Source organism: Phoca vitulina, unplaced genomic scaffold, assembly GCF_004348235.1.
Source record: "Phoca vitulina isolate PV1807 unplaced genomic scaffold, GSC_HSeal_1.0 scaffold2, whole genome shotgun sequence".
NCBI classification, from domain to species: Eukaryota; Metazoa; Chordata; class Mammalia; order Carnivora; family Phocidae; genus Phoca; species Phoca vitulina.
In genome coordinates this window covers 88,993,762-89,007,775 of record NW_022589705.1, presented here as the reverse complement: position 1 = coordinate 89,007,775, position 14,014 = coordinate 88,993,762, and the positions used below count along the sequence as shown (strand labels likewise).

At 53.7% G+C, this 14,014-nt stretch overlaps 1 protein-coding gene across 2 annotated transcripts in view; it reads right to left on the bottom strand.

Moving 5' to 3' along the window:
* Positions 1-14,014, bottom strand: part of PADI2 (peptidyl arginine deiminase 2) — a 44,757-nt gene that overhangs the window by 9,960 nt on the left and 20,783 nt on the right. For both annotated transcript variants that reach the window (XM_032392707.1, XM_032392716.1), the window contains 6 exons: positions 12,055-12,172; positions 11,084-11,209; positions 6,094-6,272; positions 4,254-4,357; positions 3,149-3,260; positions 2,324-2,431 (listed from right to left, as the gene is read on the bottom strand). In XM_032392707.1, the coding sequence (XP_032248598.1) occupies positions 2,324-2,431; positions 3,149-3,260; positions 4,254-4,357; positions 6,094-6,272; positions 11,084-11,209; positions 12,055-12,172 (747 nt within the window). The remainder of the gene's footprint in view (positions 1-2,323; positions 2,432-3,148; positions 3,261-4,253; positions 4,358-6,093; positions 6,273-11,083; positions 11,210-12,054; positions 12,173-14,014) is intronic.

Here is a 14,014-nt window from a genome sequence, read left to right as displayed (position 1 = left end):
GTGTGTGTGCACTGGGTCTTTGTATGTACCTCTGCTTCTAGACACAGAGACATTTTGATGACTTCACGGCTAGTTCTCATTTTGTGCTGTTGACATCCCTGCTCATCTCTTTATTTATCTGACCCTCAGTTTCCCCATCTGTAAAAGAGGTGTCGGATTTGGTACCAGAGGAGGGCGGTAGATTGTATCCTTGTTCCCAGAGATTTGCTGCCCTCTTCCCAGGAAGAGGATTTTGCATCCTGAGCCATTGCTGGTGTGTGGCATCTCCCAGTGGAAGGAATAGAATTCCCCACCCAGTGTTGGACTCGGTCATGTGACTAGCTTTGGCCAGTGAAATGTGAGCAGAGGTGATGCATAAGATCCTCTGTGTGTGTCTGCCAAAGTGTTCTCTTCTCCTTGTGCTAGGAGAATGGCATTTCCCAGGCTGGGGCTGTTCCTGCAGCCTGGGCTCTAGAATGGGGAAGGCACGAGGAACCAGGGCTGCAGACAACCGACCAACCGGCAACACAGAGTGCAAGCGAGAAATGGACCTTTGTTGTTGTCAGCCACTAAGTTTTGGGGGTTGTTTGTTACTGCAGCTGCACCTAGTAAAAGCTGACCAATACATGCAGGAATGGCAGATATGTAACATATAGACCATCCCAACCCATTCCCAACCACCTGTATTTGTTCACTGAGTCCGCAGAGAGCCTCAGAATCCTTCTTAGAACAGAGCTCCAAAAAACTAGAGTTGGCACACAATATAACCCCAGGGACCTTTGAATTTTAAGGTTCCTTTCAGGATTTTTTGGTGAAAAAGTAGGGCGCTTGCTTGGGAACTTGCACTGGGGCTGGAACTAAGCTTGTCTGACAAAAATTCTTGTTAAAAAATCCCCTGAGGTGGGAAGATGTGGCTTAATCTGTCCCAGTGGAGAGGCTCAAGGGATAGCCGTGCCCAGTGACATGGATGGCTGCAGCCTAGCGCTTTCTCTCCCGGGAGCCCCAGATGGCAAGGTGTGATTTGCTGGAGGCTGGGGCAGCTGGGCTTTTGGGCATCACGCAGGCGGGCAGGCACACAGCACAAAGTCGGGCCTGGCCCAGGCCCCCAGGAACAATGCAGCCCGGGACCTTGGCACCAGGCCAGCCTGGAACACTGAAGGCAGGTAGTGACCTGGGAAGAACGTGAGAACAGGAGCTGGGAGGCCTCGGTTCTCAGGCCTGCGGCAACCGCTGCTGGGGGCCGGTTTGACTCTACCCTTCACAGTGTGGGAAGACGCGGACAGTCCTCACCTAGGACAACGTCCAGGGCTGTGGAATGACAACTGTAATGGGGGCTAATAATGATCATTGTATTAGGTGCAGCAGGACGTCTTCTAGGTGCCTTCAATCTTCACAATGATCCTGCGAGTGGAATACCATTTCCAGCCCCATTTACAGATGAGCAAACTGAGGCTTGAAGAGGTTAAGTGGCTTGCCCAAGGTCAAGGGGTGGAACAAGATGCAAGGCCAGGCTCTACCACCGTCTCCCTGTGGTGAGGGCTCTAGGTTAGGGAAGGTTCTCAGGAAGTAGATGTGAGCCTATGAATGTCTCCAACTCAAGCAGAGGCTGCCCTGCACGTGACCTTGGGAAAAGCCCCTGACCTATCCCAGTCTATCCCAGTCTCTGCTTTGTGCTCTGTCTGAGCCTCCCCTGCCTGTTCAAGGTGGAAGGTGAGGATAAAAGAGGCAGGTTTTGGTTCTGCCCTCACTGCACCAGTGGTTACGGGCATCAGTGGGAGTGGTAATGGCCTCTAGAATCAGGGGGTCAGATTGCTTTCAAAAACACACACAGACTGAAAACCACAGCTTCAGTGAGCTTTGAAGTTGGAACCATGATTTTCGACAATTGCTTAACTATAATTTTCCTCTTTGAAACTGATTTTTCTGCAAGTTGGGGGTGGGGCGGGGCGGGAGCTGCCTCTTTCCCATAGTTCCCATTTCCTACGAGAAAACTCTCCTATGAGTAAATTTTTTTATCCAAGGGATCGAGAAGTCTTGTCAGGGTGCTTTTCACTCCTGCCTTCCAAAGTGGGTGATACTGATAACAATAGTGCATTTATTGAGGACTTGTGGTGGGCCAGGCCCTGGGGTAGTGGTCACACTTTCCTATGAGAAAGGTCTCCAAGGAAAGGACCATGGAGGTCACTATCCCAACTGACCCATTCGGCAGATGAGAAGATGGAGGCTCTGGGCAACAGACTAACTTGTTAAGGGTGCCCCCGGGTCTCCTGTCCACTCTATCCTGTAAGAGTCCCCAGGATCGTTCCCTCACCCCCCCACCCCAAGGTGGCCCTCAGCATCTCACCAGAAGCTGCTTCACTGGGAAGTCCTTCAGGTTTCCATCTCGGGGGGAGTCCAGTACCACGGGGAAGCCTTTGTGGGGGGCCTCTATGTAGCCAAACTCAACTTCATCCTGTGGGGACACCAAGGAGAGCCGTCAGACGAGCCAGCCTCCCTAGTTCTCCTCACTAGCAAGTGATGGCTGGGGCTCCTTACATAGCCTTCTTCAAATAGTCTCTGCATGCTCTAAGCATGTTTGTACTCCTATCAACCCCATTTCTTAAAACATAATCAATAACATCCTATGTACAATTTCCTGCAAGTAACACCTTAATTTGAAGTGCATTCTGTATTTTTAGGTTGGCTTCTTTTTTTTTTTTTTTTTTTAAAGATTTTATTTATTTATTTGACACAGAGAGACACAGCGAGAGAGGGAACACAAGCAGGGGGAGTGGGAGAGGGAGAAGCAGGCTTCCTGCTGACCAGGGAGCCCGATGCGGGGCTCGATCCCAGGACCCTGGGATCATGACCTGAGCCGAAGGCGGACGCTTAACGACTGAGCCACCCAGGTGCCCCAGGTTGGCTTCTTTTTAGCTGTTGTATAGTACTCCACGGTAAGGCTATCCCCTCATATGGTTACTCAGTCTCTCCTGGGGGACAGTCTTTTGCTACTTCAAGAAGCAATGCTGCAGTGAGTTGCCTTATACATTTGTCTCTGTGCACATGTACACGTATGAGCTGAGAGCAGAATTCCCATACATGGAGCTGCTGGGTGCCAGGGCACTGATGTTAAGCCAACTCTTCTTGCCTGAGCCATGGGCCACATCCCTCCCAGCCCGCAGTGCCTCACCTGGATCCAGCGGTCACCTCGGTTTACATACTGGAAGCAGACCTTCAGTTCACAGTTGGTTTTCTCAACCAGGTTCTTCACCTCTTTCAGGAACAAGTAATTGTCCTTCATGCTGAGAATTTCGGGGAAGAGAGGGAGGACAGGAGGAAGGGTGAGGAGGGACGAGGGCCAGTCCAACTGAGGTGGCAACAAGCAGCTTTCACCTCTGGGTTGTGCTGGGCAGATGAGGCCACAAATGTGTTCATAGTCACCTTTGTGAAGGCTGCTGGAGCCAAGGCCAAGCAAGCTCCTCCACTCATGGTGTTTGCCAAGGTCACGGACACATAAAACAAGAAGGGAGACTCTTCCCCACACCCACCCAGATTTTTGGAGAGCTGTGTCTAATCCCGAGGCAGGGGATTGGCCCAGGGCCTCAGGGTCCCACTTGTCATGGCCAGCATCCATCTGCAGGGACTCCTTTCCCTTGTTTCTCATCTTGCTGCAGCTGTCTAGCACATAATAGGTGCTCAAAAAAAAAAAAAGAAAAAAAAAAAAAAAGAAAAAGAAAAGCTGCATAAGATGAGCTGAACATCCATTGCATAGGAGGTTCCCAACCAGATGGTGCGGGCCAAGAATGAGAAAAGGAATGATAGCTATTTTTTAAAAAGATTTTATTTATTTATTTAATTGACAGAGAGAGAGAGAGAGATAGCAAGAGCAGGAACACAAGCACGGGGAGTGGGAGAGGGAGAAGCAGGCTTCCTGCCAAGCAGGGAGCCCGATGCAGGGCTCGATCCCAGGACCCTGGGATCATGACCTGAGCCGAAGGCAGATGCTTAACCAACTGAGCCACCCAGGCACCCAGGAATGACAGCTGATATTTTTAAAGCACAAACTGTGCCAGGACCTTGGATTAATACTTTGCCTGCTTCATTTAATGCCCACGGTGACTCTGTGATGTCAGCATTTCAGAGAAACAGAGGCACAGAGAGGTCAAGTGAGTTGCTCAAGGTCACACAGGTGGTAAGTGACAGAGCCAGGCTCTGAACTCAGGTCTGTCTGCCCCTGAAGCCCCAGCTTTAACCACTCTGCTGCGCTGCCTCCCTGAGCCCTGGCCATTGCTTACCAGCACACGAACACCGACACGGGAGGCAAGATGTTGGGGGTCATGATCCACGGAGCAATCCGGAATATCACGGTGTCCGTGAAGATGGGTGTCAGGGGAATCTCCTGAGCGTGGGAGAGGGGAGGGGATCAGAAAGTCTGGTCAGGGTACCTTTCATGCCTGCTTTCTAAAGTGGGTGAAAGCGATAACCATAGTACATTTATTGAGCGCTTGTGGTATGCTAGGCCTTGGGGTAGCACCACACGTGCCATTTCATTTCTACTTTACAGCAACCCCAGGGGGTAGATAGTATTATAACCCGTGTTTTACAGGTAGGGAAACTGAGTCACAGACCTCTAGCCACAGACCTGTTTCACGTGGTTAGTAAGGGGCAGAGCCTGAATTTAAACCCAGGTGGTCAGGCGGCTGCCCCCATACTCAACCACTATCGGATCTTGCCCCATCAAAGTCCCCTTCCTGAAACCGGCCTGCAAGATGGCCGGGCCAGCCCTGCACCTTCTTCTGTCTCTGCTTTGGGCACCTTGCCCTTTTCTACAGGTGAGCATTTTAATGTTGCTTGGGGGAATTTTGCTTTGTCCAGATTGTTCTTTAAGGAAAGGTTCAGGGAGCTTGCCTGGAACCTGAGGGAAAATGAGTGGATTCCGGGGTTCCTTTGTGTAGTTGGCTTTGAACAGCTACAGGAAATGGGCACCTGCCCTTGGCGGAGACCATGGGGGCAGGCGGGCCTAGGGGCCTAGCTGACCTTTCCTGCCTGGGTCTGCTTTGTGAGTCTCTGTTGGTGCCTGATGGAGGGGCAAGTCTGAGGCCCTGATGGCCATGCTACTCCAGGCACAGGTGGGAGCAGAAGCCCTCCCCCTGTCCCGTCCTGCCTTTTCTGCCTCTCTTCTTCTGAGGGACTCGAGGGCTCTTTGTGAATGAGGTCTTACAAGTTTGGATGCTCACAACCGCCGCAGAAAGCAGAAACTTCTGCTGTCTGTCTTACAGATGGGGAAACTGAGGCACGGGGCATAAATTCACCTGCCCAATGTCTCCTGGGCTTGAAACTTGGCAGTCTGACTCCAGAGCCCGTTCTCATAAATCTAAGCCAGATTCAGCCTCACCTTCTGCAGACCCCACTGTGTCCTGCCTCCAAAGTACTCTGAAAATGACAATGGGGAGGGGACCCTGTGTTGGGGAGGGCAGCCAGGTCCCTCCCTATATCTGAGCAAAGCGGGGTGGGCTCGAGAGGTGGGAGTCTGGGGCTGCAGTCTTTGTGACGAGAGGTCCTTGTCAGCAGGACACACTCTAAGTGAGGGGGGCTTCTCCTCTACAGGGGCAGGCGCTCTCCTTCCTGTCCAGTTTCCCAAACCAAGAACAATGGTGAGTGAGATATCTGGCCGTAGGGCTGGGGGCATGACTTGGGCCTGGGATTTGGGGTTCAGCCTGTGGTCAGAGTTGGTATAATCCGCAGTTAGGGTGAAGGGTCCGTCCGGGGAGGGAAAAGCAGGGCATATAAGTAGTCGATAAATCTCACGTGTGTGGCCTAGTTTGCTCCCTGCACTAACCACTGGGGATCTGTGCCTCAGAACTAGGCCCACACTGCTGCAGGGAGGAGGGCAGACCAGGGCACAGATGTGGGGATGCCAGAAAACCTTACCCGCAGGGAATCCTGGGGAGTAGGTGCAGCAAACAGGAGGATCCCTAGAGCATAGCCCAGAGGAGCCTGGCAGACAGGTGCGGGTGGTCGATGCGGAGCAGCTGGATCTCCAATCTTGGCCTCCCCCCCCGCCATGCTTTGAGGGGAGTGGAGCATTGTGGGGACCCCTGAGAGTGGCCCTCTGGAAGGCCTGGGAGCCCTCACCTTGGCCATGTACTCCAGCAGGCTGACGTGGATGGAGACCAGGCCTGGGAAGCCCTCGTCGGGAAAACGCAGGCCTTCGACAAAAAACAACAGCTCCGCGGAGCCGCCCGTGTACTTGACCACGTGGTAGAGCTTCCGCCGGCCCAGGATGTGGATGTAACGCTGGCCGAAAAACGGGTCTGGAGGGAGAAGGGCCCACGTCAGGCCCCCGCCCCTGCCAGGGGGGTGTCAGTGGGGCGGGGGACAAGATGGCCGAGTAGCTTGTCCTCTAGACACAGGGAGAAAAGCACAAGCAGAAAATGCCACCAGAAGGGCCATGGCCCGGTCATCGTCCCAGCACTGCTGTGTGCTTGCCATGTGGCACAGCGAAACCAGACCACTTCTCTAGTTTCTGGCTTCCTCGTCTATAAAATGGGCTAACGCCCAGGGATAGCAAGGGTGAAATGACAGCAGGTGAGGACTGAGCACCGAGTGGTGTTGAGGAAGGATATTATGTTGCTGCTTTACAGATGAGGAAACCGATTCTCAAAAAGGAGAAGTGGCTTGCTGAGCAAGCGGCCAAGCTGGGGCTCAAATTCATGTGCAATTCTGAAACTCAAGCTCCCCTCCCCTTCCATACACAAAACACCAAGGTGCCCATTTATACCCCAAATTCCTGTCCGTATAACGGAAGCCACATTGGCATACCGCCCCGCGCATGGTCTCTGGCTGTACTGTCTCGTGGCTGGGAGGAAAGGCAGGCTTCCCCAGTGTATCTGCCCCACTGGAGTCCCCCAACTCTTTCCAGTGCTGTTCCCTCTGCTGGGAATATTTCCTTTCCTTCCAGGCCTTGATTTGGGTCCCTTCTGGGAATGACGCCCAGAGACCAAGCCACGGACTCTGTGTGGAGCTTCTGTAGCCTCCATCCTTGCCCATCACAGCCCTTCTGAGTGGGTATGAGCTCAGTGTTTAGTTGTTGGCCCCAAGAGACTGTCACCTGAGGGCAGAGACAGGCCTGGCCGGGCCCAGTGCCAATGTCGCACAGGTCGTGTTTAATAAATGTCTACCTAATGAACCCATAGCTTCCACACCACTCCCTATGGGAGAATTTTCAGGCCAGAGCAGAATTACTACTCTGTTCCCAGCATGGGCAACCTCTGGGGGGGGGGGGTGGTGGTAGTGGATAGAAATGGTCAAGATGCTATATTTATGTCGGAGAGCAGTGCTCAGCCGATGATAAGATAATGCCAATGTGGGAAGTGTGTAACATGGGAGAGAGCTACGGGCAGGTTCCTGGGGTGGGGAGTGGGGGGAAAGGGAGGCAAGGTGGGGAGCATGTGAGCAGAGGAAGGGAGACTTTGAGATGCCCTTCGGGGTGGCAGAGGTGGGATGCAGTGAGGAGAGGAGATACTTGCATTGCCAAAAGGCATGGAGGGAGGACAGTATGCAGTTCCAGAAGGAGTTTCTTTATGCCCTGCAGAGCTGGAAGGGCAGAATCAGGCTCGGCTTAGTACTCATCGTCAACAACAATGGTAAGGGTTAATGACTAGTCACCCGCGGATCAGTCCTCGTACAAATAGGGTGCATGATTAAAACTGGCAAATTAAATAGAGGAACCTCCGAAGCCCGGGCTCCGGACAGCTCCTCACGAAGGACAACATGCTCAACTGGACCCTGGTTATACGTCTTGTTGAGGGCACGTTACCTTAGTGGTTATGACTTCCAGAGTCAGAGAGACCTGGGTTCCAATATCATTCTGGCTTTACAAGCAGCAAAACCTCAGGGAATTCACTTAACCTTCCTGAGCCTCAGTTTACCCGTTTGTTAAATGGGGATAATAACACCTAGGCCACAAGGTCATTGCAAGATAAAATGACACATGGGCGCCTGGGTGGCTCAGTTGATTAAGCAACTGCTTTCGGCTCAGGTCATGATCCTGGAGTCCCAGGATTGATTCCCACATCGGGCTCCCTGCTCAGCTGGGGGGTCTGCTTCTCCCTCTGACCCTTTGCCCTCTCGTGCTCTCTGTCTCTCATTCTCTCAAATAAATAAATAAATAAAATCTTAAAAAAAAAAAAAAGATAAAATGACACAGCATCAGTAACTTAGGGAAACCCAGTAACCATGGGTAACCATCATTAACACAGCTGGGACCCGTAGGTATCAGTATTACGAGAGCCCGTGAATGAGTTGGCACGTCCCTTTCTGCCAAACTTATGGCCTTTGTGTTGAACGGCTTATGAACAGAAGGCAAAGAAATAATACCTCACCTCACCTTCCCTTAGATGGGCCCAAGAAATGAGGCAGATAGACTGATACCCTGGATGTGCCAAGGAGCTGACACAGAAGGTGAAGTCCTTCTCACTCAGAAACAGCAGGGTGCACCCTCAGGAGATCCTAATTGCTAAATAAATCCAGATGGATCTGCAGAATTAAAAAGTTCTCTTCCAGGCATTCAGGCTACACTTGAACTGAGGCTCAGGGGAGAGATCTCAGGCCTAGAAGCTGACTTGTCTTTGCAGAGATCTCCAAAGCTTCCCCAGGAAGCCGGGCATTCCACCCGGGCCTGGGGAGGGAAGGGGTCTGGCCAGGAAGCTGGGTCAGGTGGAAGGACACGTTCTTGCTCATCTGCATGTAATTTTCTTTTCTGTTTTTGAAGATTTTATTTATTTATTTGACAGAGAGAGACAAAGCAAGAGAGGGAACACAAGCAGGGGGAGTGGGAGAGGGAGAAGCAGGCTCCCCACTGAGCAGGGAGCTCGATGCGGGGCTCGATCCCAGGACCCCGGGATCATGACCTGAGCCGAAGGCAGATGCTTAATGACTGAGCCACCCAGGCGCCCCTGAATGTAATTTTCTCCCTCTTGTGGCCTGCGATTTACACGTGTCTCTCTTTCTGGCGCTTGGGCTCAAGGCGGATTGATTCCGTGGTGGGAACAATGCAGCCATTGTCCCAAGCAGCCTCCTTCCCCTGCCCCCAGCTCGGTGGCCAGCTCTCCCTGCAGGAGCCAGCAATGCCCTTCTATTGAGCGGCCCACATGCCCCGAGCTGGGCCTGCCAGCCACCCTGACCTCTCTTTGGCCCCATGGTTTATGGTTTGGCATAACCCTTCTGGTCGCCTTGGAGCCATTCCACTTCCCAAGCAGACTCCTTGATGGTGTGACCAACCGTCCTGGTTTGCCCGGGACTGAGGGTTTTCCCAGGATGGGGGATTTTCAGTGTGAAAACCAGGGAGGTCCTGGGGAAACTGGGACAAGCTGGTCACTGTCTTGTTATAGGAAAAGGTCAGGCCCCGACTTTGGGATCCTGGGGCAGAATCTGAGGCTGGAACCCAGACACCTGTGTCTTCTTAACAGCATGGGGGACTTCTGTCTATTGCAAGGATTGTAATTCATAATCATCAGAATAATCCCAGCCAAAGCAATAAGTGCCATCTCTAGAGAGCATTCCAAGGGCCGGCTCCTGCGCCCCAAGCCCCGCAGGACAACAGCCCAGATAAGGCAGACTGGGGAGCGGCAGCATCTCAAGGTGTTTGTCTGCTCAGGGCCCATCTCGGATGGCAAGTGAGAGGCAGGGATGCGATTACGGGGCCGGAGGGCAATCCACTCCCATTAACGAACAGAACCCTCTAGATAACATCCAGGTGTCCCTATTAGCAACATGTCGCATGTCCCAGTTCAATGCCACGGACGAGAGGAGCAGGTGGAGGTTCTGATGTACCAGTCCCGCCTGCCCCGCTGGCAGCCCCATCCACCGCGGTTACCTTGGGCTGGACGGGATAAACATCAACAGCTCCGGCCCCCTGGGGCAGCACAGCCCGCCTGACTCTGGGGACATTCCAGCCTGTGGGAGGTCACTGCCAGGGCCCAGGGTGGATCAGGAGGACTGGCCTTGGGTGGTAGCTGTCCACTGCTGTCCGGGCTAAATCACTCCCTGCGGTGAGGGTCCGGGGCCCTCATGACCAGCTCCTCATGGCGACTGTCCTGGTTCTAGCGGGCCTTTCCCCAGAGGGGTGCCAGAGATCCTGGGCCCCCCAGACAGCTGGGCGCACAGGGAAGCCCCACCCCGCATCATGGCAAATTGCAAAGCTAACTATTTTGCTGAGAGAGCTTTTTAATACATAAATCAGCTCTTGACAGTCTCTTGCTTAAAACCCTCTAATGGCTTTCCACTGCTCTCAGAATAAAATCCAAGCCCACTCTGCATGCCCTGGCCCCTGCCCAGCTCACTGACCTTGACTCCAACACAACTTTGGGATCCTGGGGCAGAATCTGAGGCTGAAACCCAGACACCTGTGTCTTCATCTCTCATCTCCCCCTTTTGCTCCTCTAACGTTCGAGGCTGGTCCACTCCTCTCTGCTTTGTGCGTGCTGTTCCCTCTGCTTTGAACACTCTTCCCTCAGCTCATGAATGGCTGGTTCTTTCTCACTGTGGATTTGGGCCTCAGCTCAAACGTCACCTGCTCAGAGAGGCCTTTCTGGACCGCCCGGGGCCAGCGATGCCTCACCTCTGCCCCTGAAAGTCCCTCGTACTTGGTGGGTGTCATTTTCTCCATTGTGCTCCTTATCATGTCTCCCTCCCTAGACCATCACCTCTCCCCGGGTGGGGTGTGATTGCAGAGTTCATTGCAGGGGACCCCAGCGCTGAGAACAGCGCCTGGCACGGGGGGGCTCAACACGTATTTATGTGGACCTCAAAAGCCCTTCCTCCCCTGCTTCATGGGGGAAGAAGGAGCTCTGGGTTGTACATAAACTCAACTCACTACCAACTCCTTTGAGGGAGTAGAGGCCTATCCCTGGGGCCTCCTGACTTCAAGGGACAACAGTGCTCCCAGTGACCATTACTAAGAGATGCGTCCTGGCCCTCTCCAGTCACCTGCACCTGCAGCGTTCATAGCTGCTGAGGGGGGACTCTGGGGAGTGTGGAGGGCAGAACTGGGCCCCGGGGAGGTTAGCTCAGTGGGCACCAAATAGATAGAAACTTCCAGAAGGGCTGCACTGGGGTCACTCACTCTCCACGTAGAACACGCCCACTTTGTCCGAGTCAGCCATGGAAATGTAGAGAACTATCTCGTAGCCGGCAGGGAGGCGGTCAGGGCCTTTGGTCCGCAGGATCATCTGGGACATGTCCTTGAGGTCTGGGGAGGGGGGGATGCAGAGGAGGTTAGAATTAAGAGACATGCAGCTGCAATGTGGGCTCAGGAATAATCGTTACTTTTCCAACTGGGACAGAAAACCCCACACATACGTATTGTGGGAACTGTAGAAAAGCATAAAAACTGATTGTCTTCTCTGAGACCATGACCTCCTGTAATTTTTTGGGAATTTCCTTCCAGTCCTTTCCCTACGTGTTTGTGTAGGTGTAATTCCTGTTACAAAACATGGTTCCAGGGGCACCTGGGTGGCTCAGTCGTTAAGCGTCTGCCTTCGGCTCAGGTCGTGATCCCAGGGTCCTGGGATCGAGCCCCGCATCGGGCTCCCTGCTCGGCGGGAGGCCTGCTTCTCCCTCTCCCACTCCCCCTGCTTGTGTTCCCTCTCTCGCTGTGTCTCTCTCTATCAAATAAATAAAATCTTTAAAAAAAACAAACAAAAAAAACAAAACATGGTTCCAATTGAACTGCATTAATAGTTTTATCTTCTGTATTTTAGCAAGAGTAGATTTTTTTTTCTTTTTTTTCAGAGAGAGCCGAGCCGGGATGTGCAGAGGGAGAGGGAGAGAATCTTAAGCAAGCTCCACACCCAGTGAAGAGCCCGACACAGGGCTTGATCTCACAACCCCGAGATCATGACCTGAGCCAAAATCAAGAGTTGGATGCTTAACTGACTGAGCCACCCCGGTGCCCCAAGAGTGGATATTTCAGTCCACCATCCCCAGGAGACCGAAGGTCACTCCCGCCTCAGTCTTGACCCAGCCCACAATGGAGCATGGGTGTTTCCATTGCTCCTCCCTGCCCCCCACCCTAAAGGTGGGTCCTGCTGGCACCTTCCTTGCTGTAGACCTTCTCATCGTTCAAGTCCTCCTTGGGCAGCCAGGGCGTGTCTCGGTCACAGTTCACCAGCAGGATGGCCCCCTGGCCCTCAGGGCCCCAGGTCCAGGATGCCTGCAATGTCAGGGAGAGGGGTCAGCGCCTTCTTGTCTACCTTCTGGCTGATTCCCAGCTCCGCTGCAGACCCCACAGGACACCGAAGAGACAGCCCCAGGATGAGAACAAAGAGCAGCCACCACGCATCGGGGCAGGGGTGACTTGGCAAATGTGAACCCCACATCTGATGCCCAGAGAGGCTCAGTGTAGGCGCCAGAGACAAGCTCAGGAGGGGGATGGGGGTAGAGAGGGACACAGAGATTGGAAAACTGGGCATTTATGAACCTCAAGCCGGGTGTGCCTGTACCTGGAATGGGTGGGGGCAGGGAGACGGAGGGAGGCCAGAGGAATGAGCAGGCACGCATTCTACAACGTGTTCTGGAGTCCCCAGAGGGGATCAGGGGGAGATGCCTGGATGGACGGACACCCAGCTGTTTCCAGACATGCTGAGTGCTCCAAATGGGACCTGCAAGGCGATCCACTCTCTCTGCTGCAGCCAGGGCCATAATAGAACGAGCTCCAACCGGATCATGTTGCTTTCCTGCTTTAAGCCCTGTCCGGGGCTCCCTGTTGACTTAGGATAAAGCCCCAATCCCTGACTGCAAGCTGCAAGGCCGGGTAAGACCGGCCCGCTCTCCCTCCATCCGTCTCCCCCACCAGCTGGCTCGCTCTGCCCCCTCCAAGCAGATTCCCGGCTCTCTGCCCTCCCAGGTCCCGTGCTCCCGGCGCTGTCCCGTCTCCCCTCACCTGGCCATCGCCATTCCTCCTGTGGTCACAGCATGACCATCCCTTCTTCCCGGAAGCCTTTCTGAGTCTCCAGCCCTGAGCGGCTGCCCTGGGGTTACATTTAGGTCACCGTACATGTTCTTTTTGGGGGCGAACTTGGGACAATTGTGATGAGATGGTCACCCATGTCACTCTGTTTAATGTGGTCCTCCCCTCCCCCCCGCCCTGGACCGTGGGCTCCCTGAGGGCAGCAGCTGACTTCCTCTCTTTCCTTCTGCAGCCCCAGGGCCTGACCAGTTCTGGAATATCAACAAATACATATGAGACAAGTAGAGAGAACAGATGAAACTTCACAGGCCCAGATAGAGAGAGTCTGAGAAAGTCCAGGCCCACCGGGATTGTGTGACTTCACCAAGGCTGCAGAGTTGCTCCGGGGAGGCTGGGTGCCGCTGAGGCCTCCGTGGGGTCCACTGTCATGTGGCTTGGCCACGGACGCAGACTCGGCGTCTCCTTGCTGCCAGCGGCCTCCAGAAGGCAGAGCCCCACGGAGGAGCCGGGGAGAAGGGGCTCCCCAGCAGGCCTGAGGCCCCACGTCCCTGGTACAGAGAGTCTGGGGCTGGCTGCTAGGACCCAGGCTTCTCTCTGGGCTGTGTTCATTTAACTTTCTCAAGTATCCATCTACATGTCATTTAAAACAGGGTTTAGGTTGTTATTATGAAAGAAATATAAGCCGGTGGCAACAACCAATGTGAGCGACACAGAAGGCCAGAAAACGGAACACAGAAGCACCCCTGCATGTACACAGCAAAACCACTGGAGCTTAAAACCTGCCTGGAGGGCAAAGTACACGGCCGACTGAGACGGAGAACACAATGCTGTCTGCGCGAGCTGAAGGGTGAAGATACAGCCACACTGCGTGTTTTGCAAGAACCGTGAGGACAGAAAGGAACACTAGGGGCGCCTGGGTGGCTCAGTTGGTTAGGCCACTGCCTTCGGCTCAGGTCATGATCCTGGAGTCCCGGGATCGAGTCCCGCATCGGGCTCCCTGCTCAGCAGGGAGTCTGCTTCTCCCCCTGACCCTTCCCCTTCTCATGCTCTCTCTCTCTATCTCATTCTCTCTCTCAAATAAATAAA